Consider the following 20,796-nt stretch of genomic DNA (forward strand, 5'->3'; position numbering starts at 1 on the left):
CGACTCTGGGGTGTGGTACTCATCTCCATTTTGAAGCCGAAGAGCTGGCATTGTCCATAGACACCTCCAAGGTCATGTGGCTGGCATGACTTCATGGAGTGCCGTTACTCACCCGCCGGAGCGGTACCTATTGATCTACCCATATTTGCATGTTTTCCAACTACTGGATTGGCAGAAGCTGGGGCTGACAGCGGGAGCTCACGCCGCTCCTCGGATTCGAACTGTGACCTTTTGGTCAACAAGCTCAGCAGCTCAGCAATTTTAACCCACAGTATTTTTTATTGTTTTATTTCTTTATAATTGTTGAGGCATCAAATTGTTGTCAATTGTGAACCGCCCTGAGTTGCCTCTGGGCTGAGAAAGGCGGTATATAAATGTCTAAAATAAATAAATAATTTTAAAACATGAATCCAGTAGTAACTTATTTATTTTTTATTTGTCATGTCAGGGCAACCAGTCAATTATATTACATTTCTAACAGAACAAAGCAAACAAATAGACAAAATACAACATTTGTGAGTTTGGTAGTTGATTAAATGTCCTTTGACCAGTAGCTGGCCACTTGGAGTGCTTCTGGTGTTGCTGCAAGAAGGCCCTCCATTGTGCATGTGGCAGGACTCAGGTTGCATTGCAGCAGGTGGTCAGTGTTTTGCTCCTCTCCACACTCGCATTTCATGGATTCCACTTTGTAGCCCCATTTCTTGAGGTTGGCTCTGCATCTTGTGGTGCCAGAGCGCAGTCTGTTCAGCGCCTTCTAAGTCTCCCAGTTTTCTGTGTGCCTAGGCGGGAGTCTCTCATTTGGTAGCAGCCATTGGTTGAGGTTCTGGGTTTGAGCCTGCCACTTTTGGATTCTCGTTTGCTGAGGTGTATAACGGTAGGATAAATCAATCTCACTCGCTGCCACCAAATTATAACGATCTATTCAGATCACTAATCAATGCTGCCATCAATACTATGAGCGACCATCAATTGTCAAGGGTTACCCAAATTTTAAAAGGCTTATTTACTTTGAAAGTATGCTGTCACCATTAGTTTCATCAAAAGTTGCTTTTGTGATCTTCAAACTTTGAGGCACACTTGAGTCTGGTTTTGATGAACAATAATCAACAAAGTTTATTAATTAGAACAGGAACAAATGTAGTTAAAATCTGGGCTGTTTCAGAAAGTTGTGTCTTAAAAGCATATTGTTTCATAAATAGTTCTGATTTAGTTACACAAGAGACTCTCCTTTCTCCCTCCACACAAGAATACTGACAGGATAGTTTGTCTGACAGTAATCCTTAAAGCAGCACAGATAGTCCTAACTTGGATCTATCTTTCTACTTCCCAGCTATCTTCCTAATAGCTGTTAGCTTACTACTAGCTATCCCCGCTAGTAACTCTGGCCAAACTCAGGCCTTCCTCTCTCTCTAACCCTCTCAAAACAAAACAAGAATCCTAACAGGACTGAATCTCTGTCAGAAATTCTTCAGTAGCCCAGATAAACTTAATCTTAGTTCTATCCTGCTACTACCCAGCTATTCTCCTAATAGCTGTCAGTTTGCTTTAGCTACCCTGCTGGCAAACTTCTGGCTACGCATTTGCCTTTTTCTTCTAACCCTTGACACCAAACTCCTAAACACCCCTTCTCTTCAAACCCCAAATTCAATCTCCTCATAACTTAAAACGCTCCTTTTTCCCCTCTGTCTCCTAAACTCCGCCACCTTTTTCTCCACCAATCCCAGCCATTCCCTGCTGTCTAACGACTAAGACACGCCTCCCTCTCTGAAACTTTCTAAGATGGCGTCTTCCCTACTCTAAAATGGCCGCTGATGCTTCGCCTTGCCCATTACTTATCCTTCTAGACCTACAGGCTTTTCCAGGCCCTGCACCCTGGCTTCTAAACAGTAAGGGTTCTTTACAACGTGTTCCAGCGAGTGTCTCTGTAGATCTTAGAAAACTATTTACAGATTTAAGTCGTTGACATGCTGGCTGATATCCAAACAGGGGATGGGCTGGAGATGTCTCTGCCTTGGTCCTTTCAGTATTGGTTGCTACTTCCCAGCGGATGTCAGGTGGTGCAATACCGGCTAGACGGTGTAATTTCTCCAGTGGTGTAGGGCGCAGACACCCTGTGATAATGCAGCATGTATCATTAAGAGCCACACCCACTGTTTTAGTGTGATGTGTTCCACACTGGGCATGCAGCAGAGTAGCACAGCGCAAGGGCAGATGTCTTCACTGTGTCTGGTTGTGATCCCCAGGTTGTGCCAGTCAGCTTTCGTATGATATCGTTTCTAGCACCCACTTTTTGCTTGATGTTCAGGCAGTGCTTCTTGTAGGTCAGAGCACGGTCCAGAGTGACTCCCAGGTATTTGGGTGTGCTGCAATGCTCCAGTGGGATTCCTTCCCAGGTGATCTTCAGAGCTCGGGATGCTTTTCTGTTCTTAAGGTGAAAGGCACATGTCTGTGTTTTAGCTGGGTTGGGGATCAGCTGGTTTTCCCTGTAATAGGCAGTAAGAGCACCTAGAGCTTTGGAGAGCTTCTGTTTTACCATCTCAAAGCTCCCTGCTTGAGCGGTGATGGCTCGATCATCAGCATAGATAAAACTCTCTGTCCCTTCTGGCAGTGGCTGGTCATTTGTGTAGATGTTGAACATGGATGGAGCATGCACGCAGTAACTGCCATGGCTCAATGGTAGGGAAGCATGGGAGTGGTCTTGAGCCTTCTCTGCCCCTCAAAAAGGTGCCAAACTACAACTCCCAAAATCCCATAGCCTTGCGCCAAGCCTGTGTGTTCCATCTGCATCAACTGAGAAAAAGGGGCGCTTCAGGAATCCCTCTCTCTCTCGCGCGCGCGTGCGCGCCCACAACGGCCGTTAAAAGGGAGGGGCTCGGCCATGTGACCGCGACTGGCGCGCTCGAGGCGGGCTTTCTCCTCGCACGCGCCCTGGCGGAAGCACGAGGCGCTCGAGGCGCTGGGCGTGGCCTACTCTTGAGGGGCGGAGCTAGAAGAGAGAGGAGAAGAGGGTTGGTCAGTTGCTTCGAAGGAGAGGCGGCGGCGGAGGCACAGGCACAAGGTAAGGATGCGCGTTTGTTTTTCTGAAGGGGCCTGAAGGGAAATTAGAAAGGAGGAGGAGAGGGTTTGAAGCGCAGTTACTTCGGTTTCGAACCGTTTCCCTTTAGGTCGGCGGCTGTTCCTCTTCTCTTTGTCAGTGGCGCGATTCAGAAGTGAGTTTTTATATATTTTGAACGTCACAAGCAAAGTGCATTCTTTGGGCTTTGCATTGCGCTGTATCTTCTTAAAATTGCCTATGTATATGTGTGTGTGTATATATATATATATACACATACATACATATACACATGTATATACACATATATACACTTTTCATAAAATTTCATATATGTGCGTAATATATATACATATGAAATATATATTCATACATATATATAATATACATATACACTGACACACACACACATATATCAGATATTTGCATGCTTCTTAATTGTGTCTTACTGCTTCCAGAAATATGCATGACCAATATTTGTGAATTACTGACCAAATATATACATATATATGGAATGCATATATATACGCACACACACACACACACATATATATATATCAGATATTTACATGTTTTTAATTGTGTCTTACTGCTTCCAGAAATTCACATGACCACTCTTAACCAAATATATGCCGTTTGTGAATTATTGTCCAAATATATACATATATATGGAATGCATATACACACACACACACACACACATATATATGGAATGCATATATATATACACACACACATATTTATTTATTTACATATATATTTATATCAGATATTTACATGCTTTTTAATTGTGTTGTACTGCTTCTACAAATTTACATGACCATTCTTAGCCAAATATATGCATATACACACAAAGAGACACACAAAGATATATATGTGTGTGTGTGTGTGTGTGTGTATGATATTTGCATGCTTTTTAATTGTGTCTTACTGCTTCCAGAAATTCACATGACCACTCTTAACCAAATATATGCCGTTTGTGAATTATTGACTAAATATATGCATATATATGGAATGCATATATATATATATATATATACACACACATATATTTATATCAGATATTTACATGCTTTTTAATTGTGTTGTACTGCTTCTAGAAATTTACATGACCATTCTTAGCCAAATATATGCAGTATGTGAATTATTGACCTAATATATACATATATGGAATGCATACACACAAGTATATGAAATATATATATACACACAGAGGCACACAAAGATATATATATATATATATATATATATATAAAGATATTTGGATGCTTTTTAATTGTGTCTTACTGCTTCCAGAAATTTACATTACCACTCTTAACCAAATATATGCTGTTTGTGAATTATTGACCAAATATATACATACATATGGAATGCATATATATATATACACACACACACACATATATCAAATATTCACATGCTTTTTAATTGTGTCGTACTGCTTCTAGAAATTTACATGACCACTCTTAACCAAATATTTGCAGTTTGTGAATTATTGAGCAAATATATACATATATGGAATGCATATATGCATGTATATACACACATACATGAAATATATATTTATACACACAGATATAAATGTGTGTGTGTGTGTGTGTCAGATATTTGCATGCTTTTTAATGGTGTCTTACTGCATCTAGAAATTTACATGACCACTCTTAATCAAATGTATGCAATTTGTGAATTATTGACCAAATATATATGAAATTCATATTTTAAAAATTCAATCTACACAGTTTGTATATGTGATACATACATTTTAAATTTCATTATGTAGATTAGAAGCTTTTGCCTTTCTTCCATTTCATTTAAACGTGTTAATGAAAATTATTAAATACATTCATATGTGTGTATGTTTTTAAATGTCATATATATAATTATGTATATATATTATACACACACACACATATATATACACCAGAGACACATACATATCAGATATTTTTGCATGCTTTTTAATTGTATCTCACTGCATGTAGAAATCTACATGACAACTCTTAACCAACTATATGCAGTTTGTGAATTTTTGACCAAATAGATGGATATATGTGAAATGCATATTTTTAAAATTTCATATACACAATATGTATATGTGATACATATATTTTAAATTTCATTATGTAGACTGGAAGCTTGCCTTTCTTCCATTTCATTTAGACATTATAATGAAAATGATTAGGCAAATACATCCGTGTGTGATGTGTTTAAATGTCATATATAATTACTTGTATTTCATATATATATTACTGTTTTTGTAAGCTTTATTCATTCTGTCGTTGCATTTAGAAATTCTTAAATCAAAATTATTAACCAAATTTTCTTATATATAAAGGTGTTAAAGAAATTGATGAAGTGTTGTTGTTTTTAATTTTGAATGTGTTTTATCATTTTCTAACGAAATTTTTTAAATATTAGTTATATTTAATTCTGTTTTAATGTTTCCATATTTTTATATTTTAAAAATGTTATTCTGATGATTTTATGTTAAGTCACTTTGAGTCCCTTTGGGGAAGATATAGCAGGGTATAAATATAATAATAATTTTCATATTTTGTATTACATCTATGCATTTGTAAGCTTGTTCCTTTTCCTTGTATTTAGATTTTTAATTATATAAATTCTAAATGCAATAAAAAACTTACAAATGCATACATGTAATATACATATATGTATAAAATTTGAAATTTATAAATACATTTTTAAAACTTTGTTGATTTGGTTAATAATTTTAATTACATATTTCTAAATGCAATGATAGAAAAAGTTTACACACACATACCTACATCTATCAATCTATATCTTTTAAATTTTCCTATATATTCCTTATGTATGTTAATGTGTGTGTGTGTTTTCTCTCAATGCATTAGAAAATTTGTAGTAATTAACCAAATGTGTGGAGAGAGAATTTCCGTTCATGTGTGTGTGTGAATGTGTATGTATATGTGTGTACACACACACTTTCTTTCATTGCATTTAGAAAAAAATAATGAACATTACTAAACCAAAAGAAGAATAGTTGCAATTTTCCTTCAATACCATTCCCAAAATTCTCCTGTCTGGAGTATCTTCTGGGAATTGTAATCTAGACAAGTGGTGTTATACTAAAGTCTGGCTCTGATTTAAAATTGCCATTTTTATATAATTTTATATATTAAGACTTAAAATATTTGTAAAGAAAGTCAGGAGTCATTGCATTGTGAATTCTGTGTTCTTTCTTTACTGCATCTTTTTAAAAGTGCCATATAAATATTTTTTTCTTTTATTCATTGTATTTAGACATCTTAATAAAAAAGATTACCCCCCCCCCCCCCCCCCATACACACACACACACATACACAAAGGAAAAATATTGTTTTCTATTACTACAATCCCTAGAATTCTGGCTGAAATTTCTTCTGGGAGTTACAATCCAGAAAGTCAGTTGTTGTGAGCTCAGATAGCTGTAATTGAAAAGTTGCTCTTTTTGCATTATTATATACACATTAATATATTTTAAATTCGTATTCTGTTACTATCATGATTTTAGTCTTTGTACAGGCAGTCCCCGGGTTACAAACATCTGACTTACAAACGGCTCATAGTTAAGAATGAAGGTGAGACAACAGGAAGTGAGAGAAATCTGCCCCTAGGAAGGGAAAATCATGCCTGAAAGAGTTATGGGGAAAAGGTGTCTCCACTAAAGCTTTCTCGCCAATCTTTTGATTCCACAACAAGCCAACTTTTTCAAAGTATAATCATAAGAACAGAAAGTGAGGAGAAATCTTCTGAACAAGGGCACAGACAGGAAAACACACAACAGGGGTATTAGCCCTTCCATATGCTATCCAAAGGTAATTTACATATATATTTTTGACTGGAACTACACTTAAAATGTACTTGTTCTGACATATACAAATTCAACTTAAGAGCAAACCTACATAATCTATCTTGTTAATAAGTTGGGGACTGACTATGCAATGTATTTTGTCCTGAACTGTCAGACTTTCATGCTATACCAAAGCATGGCTGTTAATAAATGCACTTGTTCATGTCAACTTCATTTTTAGGTGGGCAAGATGGCGAACGACTGGCCTCAGGCATCTAGAGTGCCTAGTTTTGCCCAGATGCTAAAGAAGAATTTACCTGCCCAGCCATCTCAGCCTTCTGTACAACCACCAGCTCCGTTTCCACAGACAGAGAATACCAAACAGATGTTTTTACATGACGAAACATCCAATATGTCTAACTTAGCCTCTAAGGTGACGCACATCACAGGTACTTAAAAATAAGTTGGTCTATAGAAAAAGGTGGTCATGTGTCACTGGTACAATGGGAAGGCCTCATTGATATGTAGAGGAACTTTGGAAATAATTACTTTATCAAATATGCATTGTTTCCAATTATTGAATTTGAAATAAGAAATTGTTGAAAGTGCTTTGGACCATCCCAGAGACATCTCCACCATACACATGCAGTTATAAAAACTTTAGAACGTTCTTATATTTGACTTTTTCTTATATGATAATTATTTTGCTAAACACACATACCTTATGTTTTGAAATTTTTAAAAGGCAACATCCTTGGTTTCTTTGAAACAGGAAGGACAGTAATAATACATCTATCATTTTTAGCTTGACATCCATAAGTTAGGCTAGAAGGACATAAATAACTAAAATAAGTGGACTGTCGGAAGTCATTCTTCAAAAAATGAGTAACTCTTGTGATAAATGATAAGCATTTCCTTGCGTTGTTGAACAATGCATTTTAGGTCAAGTTCCTGACTACTACTATTCCAAGGCAGCACCCATTGCTTCACTTCCCCCCAAAAAAATTCCAAAGGAGTTTATCACAAAATATAAAAGAGGGGAAATAAATCCAGTATCAGCTTTACATCAGTTTGCACAGATGCAACGTGTACAGCTTGAATTAAAAGAAACTGTGGCCACAGGTAAGTGTTTTATTTATTTTTAGAATAAATATTTTACATTGTGATGCGATACAGAATTTGCAGGTGTTGAGTGCTTTTAGAGATATCTGTATAGAATTACTATATAGTGAGAAGGACTCTAGAGAGAAATACATCTAACTCTGAATGAGCTGTATTCCACTCAGTTCATTCCTGCTAGCTATTTTCCACTAAACATGCATCCTGGCTTATTTTTACCAACCAGCTTACTTTTATGAATACAGGCAGTGCCCTGGTTATGAACAAGATATGTTCTATAGGTTTGTTCTTAAGTTGTATTTGTATGTAAGTCGGAACAGTTACATTTTTAAAGTGTAGCTCCAGCCAAATATATAACAAGAACAACTTTATTCTTAAATCCCACCACTATCTCTCCAAAGAGACTTGGGGCAGCTTACAGACAGCACAAAGTGCCTAAAGACAAAACAAAAGTGAACACAATATATTAACTTTGGATCGCATAGGGAAGGGTTAATATTCCAGTCATGTTTGGTTTGTTGTCTGTCCGCCTGTTCAGAAGACTTCACCTCACTTTCTGTCCCTGTGAAAGTTTGGATTGTTGTGGAAACAAAGATTGGTGCTAAAGCTTCAGTGGTGACACCTTTCCCCTTTGATAACTCTTACAGGGTGGAATTTCCCTTTCTAGGGGTAGATTTCCTCCTTGAGCAGAAGTCCTAAATATTTAGAGGGCCACCAGTTGTGTACCACTGGTTTTACTTTGAATTCCAGTCACTGAGTATTTTAATCTATTCCACAAACATACTTCAATAATTTGATCAACAGATTGAACTGCAAGTTCCTTGGTTGCTATTCCAGAATTTTGCACACTTTGCATTGTCATCCTTCTTTAAATGCTCCATGTAAGTAAAGTTTTTAGAGAGGGGTTTTGCTTTTTGCTTAGTTTCTAGCATTTCCATTTGCCATACCAGAGTCGTAATTCTAAGAATTGATGGAAGCTTAGTGACTTAATCCAAAAAATAAAGGGCCTGCTTATGTGTGTTTAAGGGCAGTGACACTATAATGGTGCGTGGTACTGGTTTGACAAATCGGTTTTGCTGTATAGGCACTTAATTTTCATGGCTGGAGCTGGTTTGAAACTAGGAAGATGGTAACATTGAACACAGAAGGTGGCCTCAAACCACTGCAATTCCCTCCCCCTCCCCCTTACTGTAGATGTGCGCATCAGCGCTCCAGAGGTGTATGGGGTGGAAAGTGGGCTTAACAGTCAAGAGTCAGTGGATGAGCAGGGGGTGGACAGGTGGTGTGTGTGCCAGGAGTAAGCACTGTGTGACTCTTCGGGCACATATTCCATTGGTTCACCACTATTGGCATAAGCATTATAGGACTGGTTTTGGACCTTCCTGCAACTTTCAAAGTGTGCTGTTTTCCCTTTAATGCATGCTGTAGTGCGCACAGACACTATAGGACTTGTTGTAGACCTTCCTGCAACTTTTAAAGTGTGCTGTATCCCCTTTAGTGCATGCTGTAGTGTGCACAGGCACTATAGGGTTTGTTTTTGACCTTCCTGCAACTTTTTAATTTGCATTTTGGTTAATTTTTATTTGGTATTGAGTTTATAGTAATAATGGGTGTTCTATTTTCTGTGATGTGTCATGTTTTGATGTAATCTGTTTGCCATATGTGTCGGAAACCACCCTGAGTCCCTCTGGGGAGATGTGGCAGTCTATAAATTATTATTATTATTATTATTATTAATAATAATAATAATAGTTATTATTACTGTATCCCCTTTTAATGCATGTTATTGTGCACATAGGCCATAGCAGTTTTGAGTTGGCTTGGAGCTGCTTTAAATGGTCCGTATAGACAGACCCTTTAAAAATCATTGCAACAATTTTAAGCTCTTGTATAGATTTAAACGAAGCTAAATGCAATAAATCCCTACTCTGCATATTTTGAAGGGAATCTCATGGGAGCTTACTTTGCTTTTTGTGCTGTGGTTGATGGTATTACATACAAGACTGGATTGGGACAAAACAAGAAGGAATCTAAATCAAATGCTGCAAAACTTGCCCTTGATGAACTGCTGCAGCTGGAGGAGGGAGAACCAAAAGCTATAGAAAACCCAGGTAAACTTTTAAAAACACCAATCATGCATATTTCAGAGTTGGAGATTAGTGTGCGAGAACCTGTTCAGTACATACTAATCTTTTGCTAATGTTGGGGTTTTAGTGCTTGAGAGAAATAAAAATGAAAAGGTGGGATTTTTGTCACTTTCCCCAGGAAAAATAGTAAATATTTGCATCTTACTAATTGCTGTTTTTGTAGTCTACTGTTTCTGTGCAATATGGTCTAGGCATGTTACAGATCCTACATCATTTATTGTGAATTCTTTGTGGATGATACTCTAGAAGAACATTTTTATGATCTGATAAATAATTGCTGTGTATGGTGCTTGAACTACTTGTGCTGAATGAGAAAAGGGGGCATCATTTTTGGTGGGGTACGTACAAATAATTTTCAGTGCTGTAATGCAGAAAAAGGAAAAGCCACCATGACCTGAATCTTTTTTGTCATCCCAGCTAAAATGCGTTGAATTGATTGCTGAATGATGGACGAACCTGTGTGAATACCAGCAATTCAACTGATTTACTCAAGTAGGACTACCAGTAGGATTTAGATCTGTGTTTGCTATTTTTACAACTGAGTATTCCGTTTACAGGTCCTCACAGGAATATCTCAGAAACTACGGTTGTAACTGATCCTCCATCTGAACACATTTCTCGGAATCCTTATGGTAGGAATGCTGGATCTTTTTAACATATGGCTGAAGTTCAGTCAATTGTACTATATGCTAAGATAACACTGATAGAGAGAACAGACTTGATAGAGAGTGCCAACTTTAGATTCAGATACCCCAAATGTAGTATTTGATTAACCAAATGTGAGTAACATGTTTGCAAACCTTTTTTGCTGGGATTATTGCTTAAAAGTAAAATTGTCACAGAGTCTTAAAATGTGGCATGATAAAAAAATATTTCTATCTTCCTGCTTTATGTTTGTCAAGTTAAGCATTCTAAATTGATAATATTTTGATGACAGGAAAGCAGCTGGAATAGAAGTTAGGCCTGATTTCTGGAGTTCACATTAGAAGAGGGATGCCAGTATCCAGAAATTAACTAATTGTTGCACTTGTGTATTGTCTTTGTTCCAGAAATGGAATTCAGAATAAATATAAAAGAATAGCGGTGTCTCCTTGAAACTCCTGATAGATTTGTTTCATTTATTTTTTTAAAAAAAACCAGGGTTCTTTATTTATGTTTTTATTGAAAACATTGCATTCTGCCTTTCAACTGTGAAGAGATACTTTAATATCCAAAGCAGTATGTTTGTCCTGATAGATATTTACCATGTCTGCAACCAACCATTTCACATGTCTTAAAAGGCCCCCATCTACACTGCCATTCTAATGCAAATTGAACTGCATTATATGGTTAGTGTAGACTCATATAATCCAAGTCAGTGCCGTTAAGCAGCATTACATGAGTCTACATCAATGGTTTCCAACCTGTAGGCCACGAGACCTAAAATAAGGTCCACGGCTCTAGATTATTAAATATGCTTTTCTGTGGTCGAGCAGATGGCAACTACTGGATGACATATGTTCTGTATCCTAAGCTAGAGCTGATGTGGTCTATCCAATGCAATTGTCTGAATCCGCACCCCAAGAAACCAAACTGAATCTAAAGTTAACCAAAAATTGATTTGTCACCCTTTTGGTACTAATGTTGGAGAGCGGCCCCTGGACAAAATGGTCCCTGGTCAAAAAAAGTTGGAACCACTGGTCTACAGTAGCCACATAATGCAGTTCAATCTTCATTATAATAGCAGTGTAGATGGGGTCTGATGTAGATGGGGAGCCCCCAGTGGAGCAGTGGGTTAAATCGCTGAGCTGCTGAACTTGCTGATCGAAAGATCACAGGTTCGAATCCGGGGAGCGGTGTGAGCTCCCGCTGTTGGCTCCAGATTCTGCCAACCTAGCAGTTTGAAAACATGTATATATGAGGAGATCAATAGGTACAGCTCCGGCGGGAAGGTAACGGCGCTCCATGCAGTCATGCCGGCGACATGATCTTGAGGTGTCTACGGACAACGCCGGCTCTTCGGCTTAGAAATGGAGATGAGCACCACCCCCCAGAGACTGACACGACTAGATTTAATGTCAGGGGAAAACCTTTACCTTAGATGGGGTCAGAGATTGCCTGAAACAGATAAGTTTCTTACATGCATGCTTTCTGTCATGGGGGAGTCATGTTCCAGTCATCTCCTAGAAAAAACTGCTACTATTCATATAGCCTTTTTTGTGATTTTTCCAATACTTTCAAAATGTGTAGTTCTAATTTTATTTTATTTCTCTTAAATGGTTTGCAATAATTTCCTAGAGGGCCGGCTTTTTGCTTATGGGAAAATATCTGAAGTTGTCAAGGAAACATTCAACAATTTGACTGCTAAATATCCAGAATACCAGAGTTGTAGCAGTTCACTGGCTGCCTTCATAATTGAAAGAGGTAGGCAAATTATCCAAAATGTAAAAAATTGATGGACTTCATTTACCTATTGTACATATAATATGTATTAGCAGCAAAAGTTAAATCATGGCAAATTCTGAAATGTAAAACTTTATTTTGTTTAGGTAGACAGCATGAAGTGGTAGCTATTGGGACAGGTGAATTTAACTATAGTAAGTGCATTCAGCCTGATGGAAGAATATTACATGACAGTCATGCTGTTGTTACTGCTAGGCGTTCTCTTCTAAGGTAAGTATATAACTCTTATCATCTCAAGTTAAGCTTGTGCACCTATTAGGATACTTTGAAATAAGTAGCTCTACCGTTATGAGCCATTGCCTGCCTATAACTGGATTGTGTCTTACACACATACATCACTTATAGAGTCAGGAGGACATTTTTGTTCAATGCAGAATATCCACATTCATTTCTGATGTACGATGTTGTTTTTTCCCCTGGATGTACATCTTAAAGGCATTGTAGATAATCGATCGCTAACAGGCTAACTTTTCTTTAAAGGTATTTTTATAGACAGCTTTTGCTCTACTACAGTAAAAACGCAACAATGATGGAAAAATCCATATTTTGCCTGGAACCAATGTCAAAACTGCTTGCCTTAAAGCCAAATATCAATATATATCTCTATATGAATCAGCTGCCCAAAGGATCTGCTCACATAAAATCAGTACTGTAAGTATAAGATGCTGATGATTTGATGCTAAATCTGTATGAATGTATTATTTTCTTTACAACAGTTTTGGGGAAACAATGGTTATCCTGTCTCGTACCCCCAGTCAGCCTTGAAGCCCCCAAGCCCTTAACATCCTAATAATTCTGCATGCTCTGGGGAGCAGGTCTTATCATTTTTTCTTTTGCCAACTATCTAATTAAATACATGTCCTCGCCTTGCTTAAAATAGCCCAACATGGACACCTCCCAGGTCATATTTATAGGAGCTTTGGTGGGAGCCATGGCTTGGGGCAGTTTGCAGTCTTCTGTAGACCTGGAGTTGCCCAGCATCACTTTGTAGTATAAATACTGCCATTCATTGAAATTCTTAACAACAGGTATTACGGCCTATTCAATTATTAAAAGTGTTTGTCTCTTTTCTGTCCAGCAGAGTTCCCAAAGTGAAGTCCAGCAAAATACATCTTTATACATCTAAAACAGAGGTGTCCAACTTGTGGCCCTCCAGATGCTTTGGATTCCAACTCCCCAGAAGCCCTAGCCAGCTTGTCCCAACAGTCATTATGGGAACTGAATTGCAAAAAAATCTGGAGGGCCAGAAATTTGACAAAACTGATCTAAAAGAGACATATTCCATTCATGGTTACTTATATGATAACTAAGAAACCAGTCCCAGAAGAATAATAATTTGAAAAATTAGATACAAATTAAGTTCAACATTAAAACACTTGTATAAATTATGCTTTCAGAATTTCATTCAATAAGGGATGTTGGCTGTGTGCCATCTCTCAAAGATAATGCATAGAAGGGGAAGTTGAGTAATTTTCCTTCCAGTGGTAAACTGGCCTCATCTAAGTTAACATCTCCACCTCCTTAGAATACCAGGAAGCTTTGTACATTTCCTTACTGGCCTTGTCTGCTTTTCTGAGGCAAGGTGCATTTATTTATTTTGCTAACCTCCATGCAAGTTGGTATTCTTAGGATATTTCATCCTGTAGAGCAGAGTTTCTCAACCTGGGGATTGGGACCGGTGGGGGGGGGGGTCGTGAGGGAGATTTCAGAGGGGTAGCCAAAGACCATCAGAAAACATATATTTCTGATGGTCATAGGAACCCCTTTGACAGGGAAGGCTAAAGATCTCTTTGCCTGTTCTTCTCTTTCTTTTTGGAAACAGACGGCAAATCGTCCCACCAAAAGCCCTCTGCTGTGAATGGCTAGCCTCTCAATCAAGGGGAGGACTGTTTCTGAGACTCCAAAAAGGGAGGGGAGAGCAGGCGTGCTTGGCACAGGGCAGCATGGTGCAAATGTGTGTGTGAAAGAGAGTGTGTGAGGCTGGAAGGAGGCTTGCACCAGCGAGTCCCTTCAAGGCATGGGAGTTCTGTGTGGGAAGTTTGGCCCAATTCTATAGTTGGTGGGGTTCAGAATACTCTTTGATTGTAAGTGAACAATAAATCCCAGCAACTACAACTTCCAAATATCAAGGTGTATTTTCCCCAAACTCCACCAGTGCTCACATTTGAGCATATTGAGTTTAGGTGATGCTGGGCAACTCCAAAACTAAAGGTCAGTGTTCACCAAACCCTTCCAGTATTTTCTGTTGGCCATGGGACTTCTGTGTGCCAAGTTTGGTTCAGTTCCAGAAGTTCAGAATACTCTTTGATTGTCGGTTAACTGTAAATCGCAGCAACTACAACTCTGAAGTGACAAAATCAATCTCCCCCAACCCCATCACTATTCAAATTTGGGTGTATCTGGTATTTGTGCCAAATTTAGTCCAATGAATGAAAATACATCCTGCATATCAGATATTTACATTACAATTCATAACATTAATGAAATTACAGTTATGCAGTAGCAACAAAAATAATTTTATGGTTGGGGGTCACCACAAGATGAGGCTGTATTAAGGAGTCATGGCATTAGGAAGGTTGAGAAACACTGCTGTAGAGTTTGACACACATTGGATATTAGGAGAGCTATAGAAATATGAATATAATTAGGAAGGCAAAATCAATATTCATTGCTTGTAATCCTAGGGCAATAGATCAGAAAGTGTTAGCTAGATTGACAAAAGCTTATATATATATATATATTTGTTTTATGATTTGGTTAAGAAGGCTTGACCAATAAATGCATAGTTGTTTTCAACAAAGCCAATGGCGGCAGCATATGCAGTTACCCAATTCTTTGGTTTGAAGGTTGCAGCAATGCTTGCAAGGCTTTAAAAGATCAGTAACTTCAGGTCAGCAACTGCAGCATTTGGAAGGGATGATTTTGCAATTTGGGTTGGAGTAGAAAAACAACACAAAATATCCTGACATTGGGACATAAGGAAAACCTAACAAGTGGATTCATGCCATCCCAAGAATGTCGTATTAGATTTATCATGAAGATGCATTCTGGGATGGAAGGAGGTATAATTCACACCCACAGTTTAAAAAATCTGGTTGATACTAAGTTAGTAGATAGTTTATTTTTAGCGGGTGGTTTTGAAGTTAGATGACAGAATTTGTTATATAATTTAGTTCGAGGATAAGGTGGGACTACACGCAATACTGGGAAACAAAGGGGAAAAGGGGTTAATGTTTTTAATTAAAATGGAACTTAGTCCAGCTGTATCATGATTGGAACAGGGAAGAAGCCAACGGAAGTGGATTATATTTCCAGCCATCCCAGAATGTACCTTCACTGTAAGTCTAATCTCACTTTTTAACCTATATCCTTTGTTGCAGAAACTTTGAGTTCAATGCATTTTCTACTTCTGTTGTCGAAATTGTCAATAAATATACATTTGTTATAGCAATTAGCATGAATCAATCCTCTTTGAAGATATATTTTATGTTTACTATAATTATATGAGCTGTTATGTCTTTAAAGATTGTACCGTACCTTTTGTAGACGTCTCAGTCCTAATTCTGCATTTGCATCTGAAGCTGCTGAAGATTTATGTCTTCATGTTGCTGTTGAAGGCAAGATTTATCTCACAATCTACTGTCCTGCTGAAATTGCCAGAGTAAGCAGTATGTCTGCCAGTGATAAATTAACAAGATGGGAAGTGCTGGGTCTTCAGGGAGCTTTGCTGAGTCACTTTATTCAACCAGTTTATATTAGTGCGATCCTAGTTGGTAAGTGAACACCTTCTAATTCATTTAGTCAATGCTAGTAAGGTATATCTAATAACCTTAGTGTTTTGTGGGAATAAATGTTAAGATTTGCAGCCAACATCGTTCTTCTGAAACACACAATTAGAATCTTAAATATCCTTTTTGATTATCTTGTTTCAGTATTTGTAACTCATTGTTTTTCAGGAGATGGGAACTGCAAGGATATACGAGGGTTAGAAATAGCTATCAAACAACGTGTAGACGATGCGTTAACTTCAAAACTTCCCATGTTCTACTTGGTGAATAGCCCTCACATTAGTTTGGTACCTACTGCTTTTCCTGTACAAATTGATTTGGAGCACAGATCTCTTAGCTTGAATTGGTCCCAAGGAGACTTATCATTGGAAGTGGTAGACGGGCTAAGTGGGAAGACCACAGAAAGGTAAATGTTTATAACAGAGTACATTAACATTGAATGTTGGTTGATCCTGTTATTTAAGTCTGAGTGACCAGGAAGATTGTCATGTGGTTGATAAAAGGTGATCTTAATCTTTCCCAATCAATTTTCTCTTGAAATACAGAATTATTAAATTTATAATAACTTTATAATTCAAAGACATCGCAGTGTTAGCCTGGAATATCAGTATTAAAAAGGAACTTGTAGGACCTTAGACACTAACTCAGAGAATTAGGTGACTCCCATGCTTTTAGCATCTGAGGAAGTAGACCAAATCTATGAAGCTTTTTCAGTCTTTAAGGTGTTACAAGATTCCTTTTCATACTCCTCTTGAGAGTGGATATAGCTACCACTGTTTAAAAAAAATCCAATTCTCCTATCTTCAGCTAGTTTTTTTAAAAAAATCTCATAATCTGTAATAAGTGTCCTTAAAATATGCTCATTATAAACACTACTTTTTTATCTTTAGTTCACCCTTCAAAAGTGGTGCTTCAATGGCAAGTCGTCTTTGCAAAGCTGCAATGCTAAGTCGTTTCAACTTATTGGTGAAAGAATCAAAGAGAGATGATTTACTTAAGGCAGGATCATACCACGAAGCAAAGGTAAGATTTGCTGGTGAAACTTGCTAAGCTTTACTTCAGATTTACATTCGCTGTGATTTCAGAAGTGGATTGGCATTGTGCTTTTCTAAATTTTGGAAATGAATCTTAACTACTATCAAGATTGTTTGTGGTGTATATTTAGATTATCATCATATAGTCAAAAATAAAAATGGTATTATACTGTATCTGGCATTTTTACCAGATTATACTCAAGTATCTTCTTCCTTAGATAAGGAAGAAGATACTTGTGTATAATCTACTAAAAATTAGAACATGACCATATAGGCCAAAAAAACCTACAACAACCTGTTGATATCATGTCCAATATTTTAGTCTGAATACGCATCCGATAAGGATTTCTTGGGACGGTGTGATTCTAATTACAGCTTTACTACACAGTAGTAATCTCAAGGTTTGATCATTGTGATACATATGAAGCTTCTTTTGCAGTTTCCAAACAGATTTTAGTTTGCAATTTATTGTTTCCATCAATCTGCCTTAGCTGCATACATGTCTGGGCATTATGATTATATTACACCTTTTATTACCTGCTGCTTAATACTTTTATCAGCTATTCTGGGTTTGACTTCCTGCAGTAGCCTCATCTTAAACAAGGCAGGAGGCTGCCAGAGAGAACCTTCTCAGTGTTGATGCCTCACTTGGGGAACCCTCTCCAGAGACATATGCCTGGCACTTGACTTACTATGCTCTGGTGCCAAGCACATACCACATTTAAAAAAATATATTTTTAAATGGAGTTGTATCACTTTTGCCTTTTTCTCAATGATTTTATTATTTTTCATGACTTAAGTTTAAATTAAATCTTTTTGTAAATGCCCTCTAGGAATAATTAAAAGGGGAATGTACAAATACTTTGGTCAAATTTATTAGGCCATAAATAGATAACTTCCCTCCGGGGAGATAGGGCGGAATATAAATAAAGTTTATTATTGTTATTTGTATTTGTATTCTAGTAAGTAAGTAAGTAAAGTTTATTACAGTCGATGACCAGATCACAACATGGGGACCCAGTCCTGTACATTCACATCAAACTCAAGGGGTTATACACTTCAAACTTCAACAAATTTTAAAATCTAATCTAAAAACCAATATTTGTATTCATATTTTCCAATAACACATGTTCAGGTTTTCTAAATTAAAAGTGTGATACGGCTTTTGTACGTTTTACTTTGAAAGTATTTCTCTAAGAAGAAATTCTTATTTGATGTGTATTCTCCAAGGATATCTTTATGCTAGTCTCATCAGGTTACATTACTAATTCTAATTTTTAAACTTTTAGAATATGACTGAACCTTACCATGAAGCAAAACAATTGCTGAAAACCTATCTGGAGCAGCATGGTTATGGGTCTTGGATTGTGAAATCTCCACGTATTGAACATTTCAATATGTAAGGATTGATACAACAGTTCTGCCATCTATTGAAATGGTTTCTTTCTCTGAATAGATATTTTACATGTTAATTGGTGTTGAGTAGTGTCAACGATTAGGTGCAAAAACTGTGCTTAAACATTGCCTTAAATAAATAACCTTCCTTGTTAAAATATGCAGGCTGTTTTTATTCCTGAGACTTTTGTTACTGAAAAACTAACTGGCACTAGAAAGTAATTCATGTTTTGTAGTAAACAGTTTATATGCTGTGTTGGCTATAGTGCTTCATAATGAATAATGAAGAGGGGAATTGTATGATTGGTAATTTTACTATGGTTGGTACTGTATCATGTAATGGCAATGCAAACTATTATGTCATAATGTATTGTCGAAGGCTTTCATGGCTGGAATCACTAGGTTCTTGTGGGTTTTTTCGGACTATAGAGCCATGTTCTAGAGGCATTTCTCCTGACGTTTCGCCTGCATCTATGGCAAGCATCCTCAGAGGTAGTGAGGTCTGTTGGAATTAGGATAATGGGTTTATATATCTGTGGAATGGCTGGGGTGGGGAAAGGAGCTCTTCCCTGCTGCAGTTAGGTGTGAATGTTTAGCTGATCACCTTCATTAGCATTTGAAGGCCTGCCTGAGCCTGGGAAAATCTGTTGCTGGGAGGTGTTAATCTGTGCCTGGTTTTTTCCTCTCTGTTGTTGAGCTGTTATAATTTTAGAGTTTTTTAATACTGGTAGCCAGATTTTGTTCATTTTCATGGTCTCTTCCTTTCTGTTGAAATTGTCCACATGCTTGTGGATTTCAATTTCAACAGAAAGGAAGAGACCATGAAAATGAACAAAATCTGGCTACCAGTATTAAAAAACTCTAAAATTATAACAGCTAAACAACAGAGAGGAAAAACCAGGCACAGATTAACACCTCCCAGCAACAGATTTTCCCAGGCTCAGGCAGGCCTTCAAATGCTAATGAAGGTGATCAGCTAAACATTCACACCTAACTGCAGCAGGGAAGAGCTCCTTGCCCCACCCCAGCCATTCCACAGATATATAAACCCATTGTCCTAATTCCAACAGACCTCACTACCTCTGAGGATGCTTGCCATAGATGCAGGCGAAACGTCAGGAGAAATGCCTCTAGAACATGGCTCTATAGCCCGAAAAAACCCACAAGAACCTATTATGTCATAGATTTGCTTTTTGGAAGATTGAGCCCTAGTCTGCCTTAGAAAGCCACAATTCTCCTTGTTAATCATCTTGAAACTTTGTGGGCTGTATGCTTTTTCAGTTGTGGGCACTTGAATTAGAATTGCTGAATTTATACTTTTCTGGAGAAAAGTACCACAAACACATCCTGAACCAGTTATATGATCTGTTGAATGCACATTATGGAAACAATTTTGCAGTTTGCATACCCTTCAAGCCAAGTATTATTTTAATGTTTCTATGTACAACAGCGACTTGGAAATTATATCAAGACATCCTGTTTAATTTGTGATTTGATTTTTTGTAAAAGAAACCTTTTGTTTAGGGTTTAGATGTAAATTGACATAATGAGTGGATGTTTTGTAATCACAGAATATTTAAGAATATAATTTCTCCTTTTTCAAGTTTATTTGTGTAGCATACTTTTAATAAATACAAGAATGAGTTTGATTTTTTTTTCAATATCACAAGGGTGTCCAAAACAGAGGAAGTGATAAGCCTCAATCACCAGCTGTATCATTCCCAGAGATCGTTGCCATGCAGTGGGAGTGTTACAGCCAGATGCCTTTGAGGTAGTGCTAACACAGACATAACACTTTAAATGAGATAAGAAATGAAATACAGGTCCAGCTTAATGACACCCATATTGCTGTCCTCCTTTCAGATGCCCCTTCCCCTCAAAAGTGAAACAAATCTTTCTACTTGGAGCTAATGAAGTTTCTTTGTTGACAGTCAGAGCAGAACAAGTTGTTTGCTAGGGCCTCCATCTGGTAGTATAAGCAACTTCTGTCTTAAAATCCTTTTTACTGGAA

At 37.3% G+C, this 20,796-nt stretch overlaps 1 protein-coding gene across 2 annotated transcripts; it reads left to right on the forward strand.

The window, feature by feature from the left end:
• The first annotated feature begins 3,076 nt into the window (after positions 1-3,076).
• Positions 3,077-19,321, forward strand: ADAD1 (adenosine deaminase domain containing 1). 2 transcript variants are annotated; one of them, XM_060778976.2, is made up of 13 exons: positions 3,077-3,209; positions 7,102-7,309; positions 7,803-7,982; positions 9,923-10,090; positions 10,684-10,758; positions 12,404-12,529; positions 12,655-12,778; positions 13,049-13,219; positions 15,850-15,906; positions 16,115-16,341; positions 16,525-16,762; positions 17,247-17,379; positions 18,680-19,321. In XM_060778976.2, the coding sequence occupies exons 2-13, from the start codon at positions 7,111-7,113 to the stop codon at positions 18,791-18,793; spliced, it is 1,812 nt and encodes a 603-aa protein (XP_060634959.2). In that variant the 5' UTR covers positions 3,077-3,209; positions 7,102-7,110; the 3' UTR covers positions 18,794-19,321. The 2 variants fall into 2 exon arrangements, with proteins under 2 accessions (XP_060634959.2, XP_067324776.1); XM_067468675.1 differs by lacking the exon at positions 15,850-15,906 and having other exon boundaries at positions 18,680-19,320.
• Positions 19,322-20,796: the final 1,475 nt, after the last annotated feature.

Source organism: Anolis sagrei, chromosome 5, assembly GCF_037176765.1.
Source record: "Anolis sagrei isolate rAnoSag1 chromosome 5, rAnoSag1.mat, whole genome shotgun sequence".
Classification (NCBI taxonomy): Eukaryota; Metazoa; Chordata; class Lepidosauria; order Squamata; family Dactyloidae; genus Anolis; species Anolis sagrei.

Excerpts from the sequence above, each read along its gene's own strand:
- ADAD1 (XM_060778976.2), top strand. The coding sequence starts at position 7,111 with ATGGCGAACGACTGGCCTCAGGCATCTAGAGTGCCTAGTTTTGCCCAG. Across the intron at positions 15,907-16,114 it reads TCCCAGAATGTACCTTCACT|ACGTCTCAGTCCTAATTCTG; the intron begins GTAAGTCTAATC and ends TACCTTTTGTAG. Across the intron at positions 16,763-17,246 it reads AGTGGGAAGACCACAGAAAG|TTCACCCTTCAAAAGTGGTG; the intron begins GTAAATGTTTAT and ends TTTTATCTTTAG.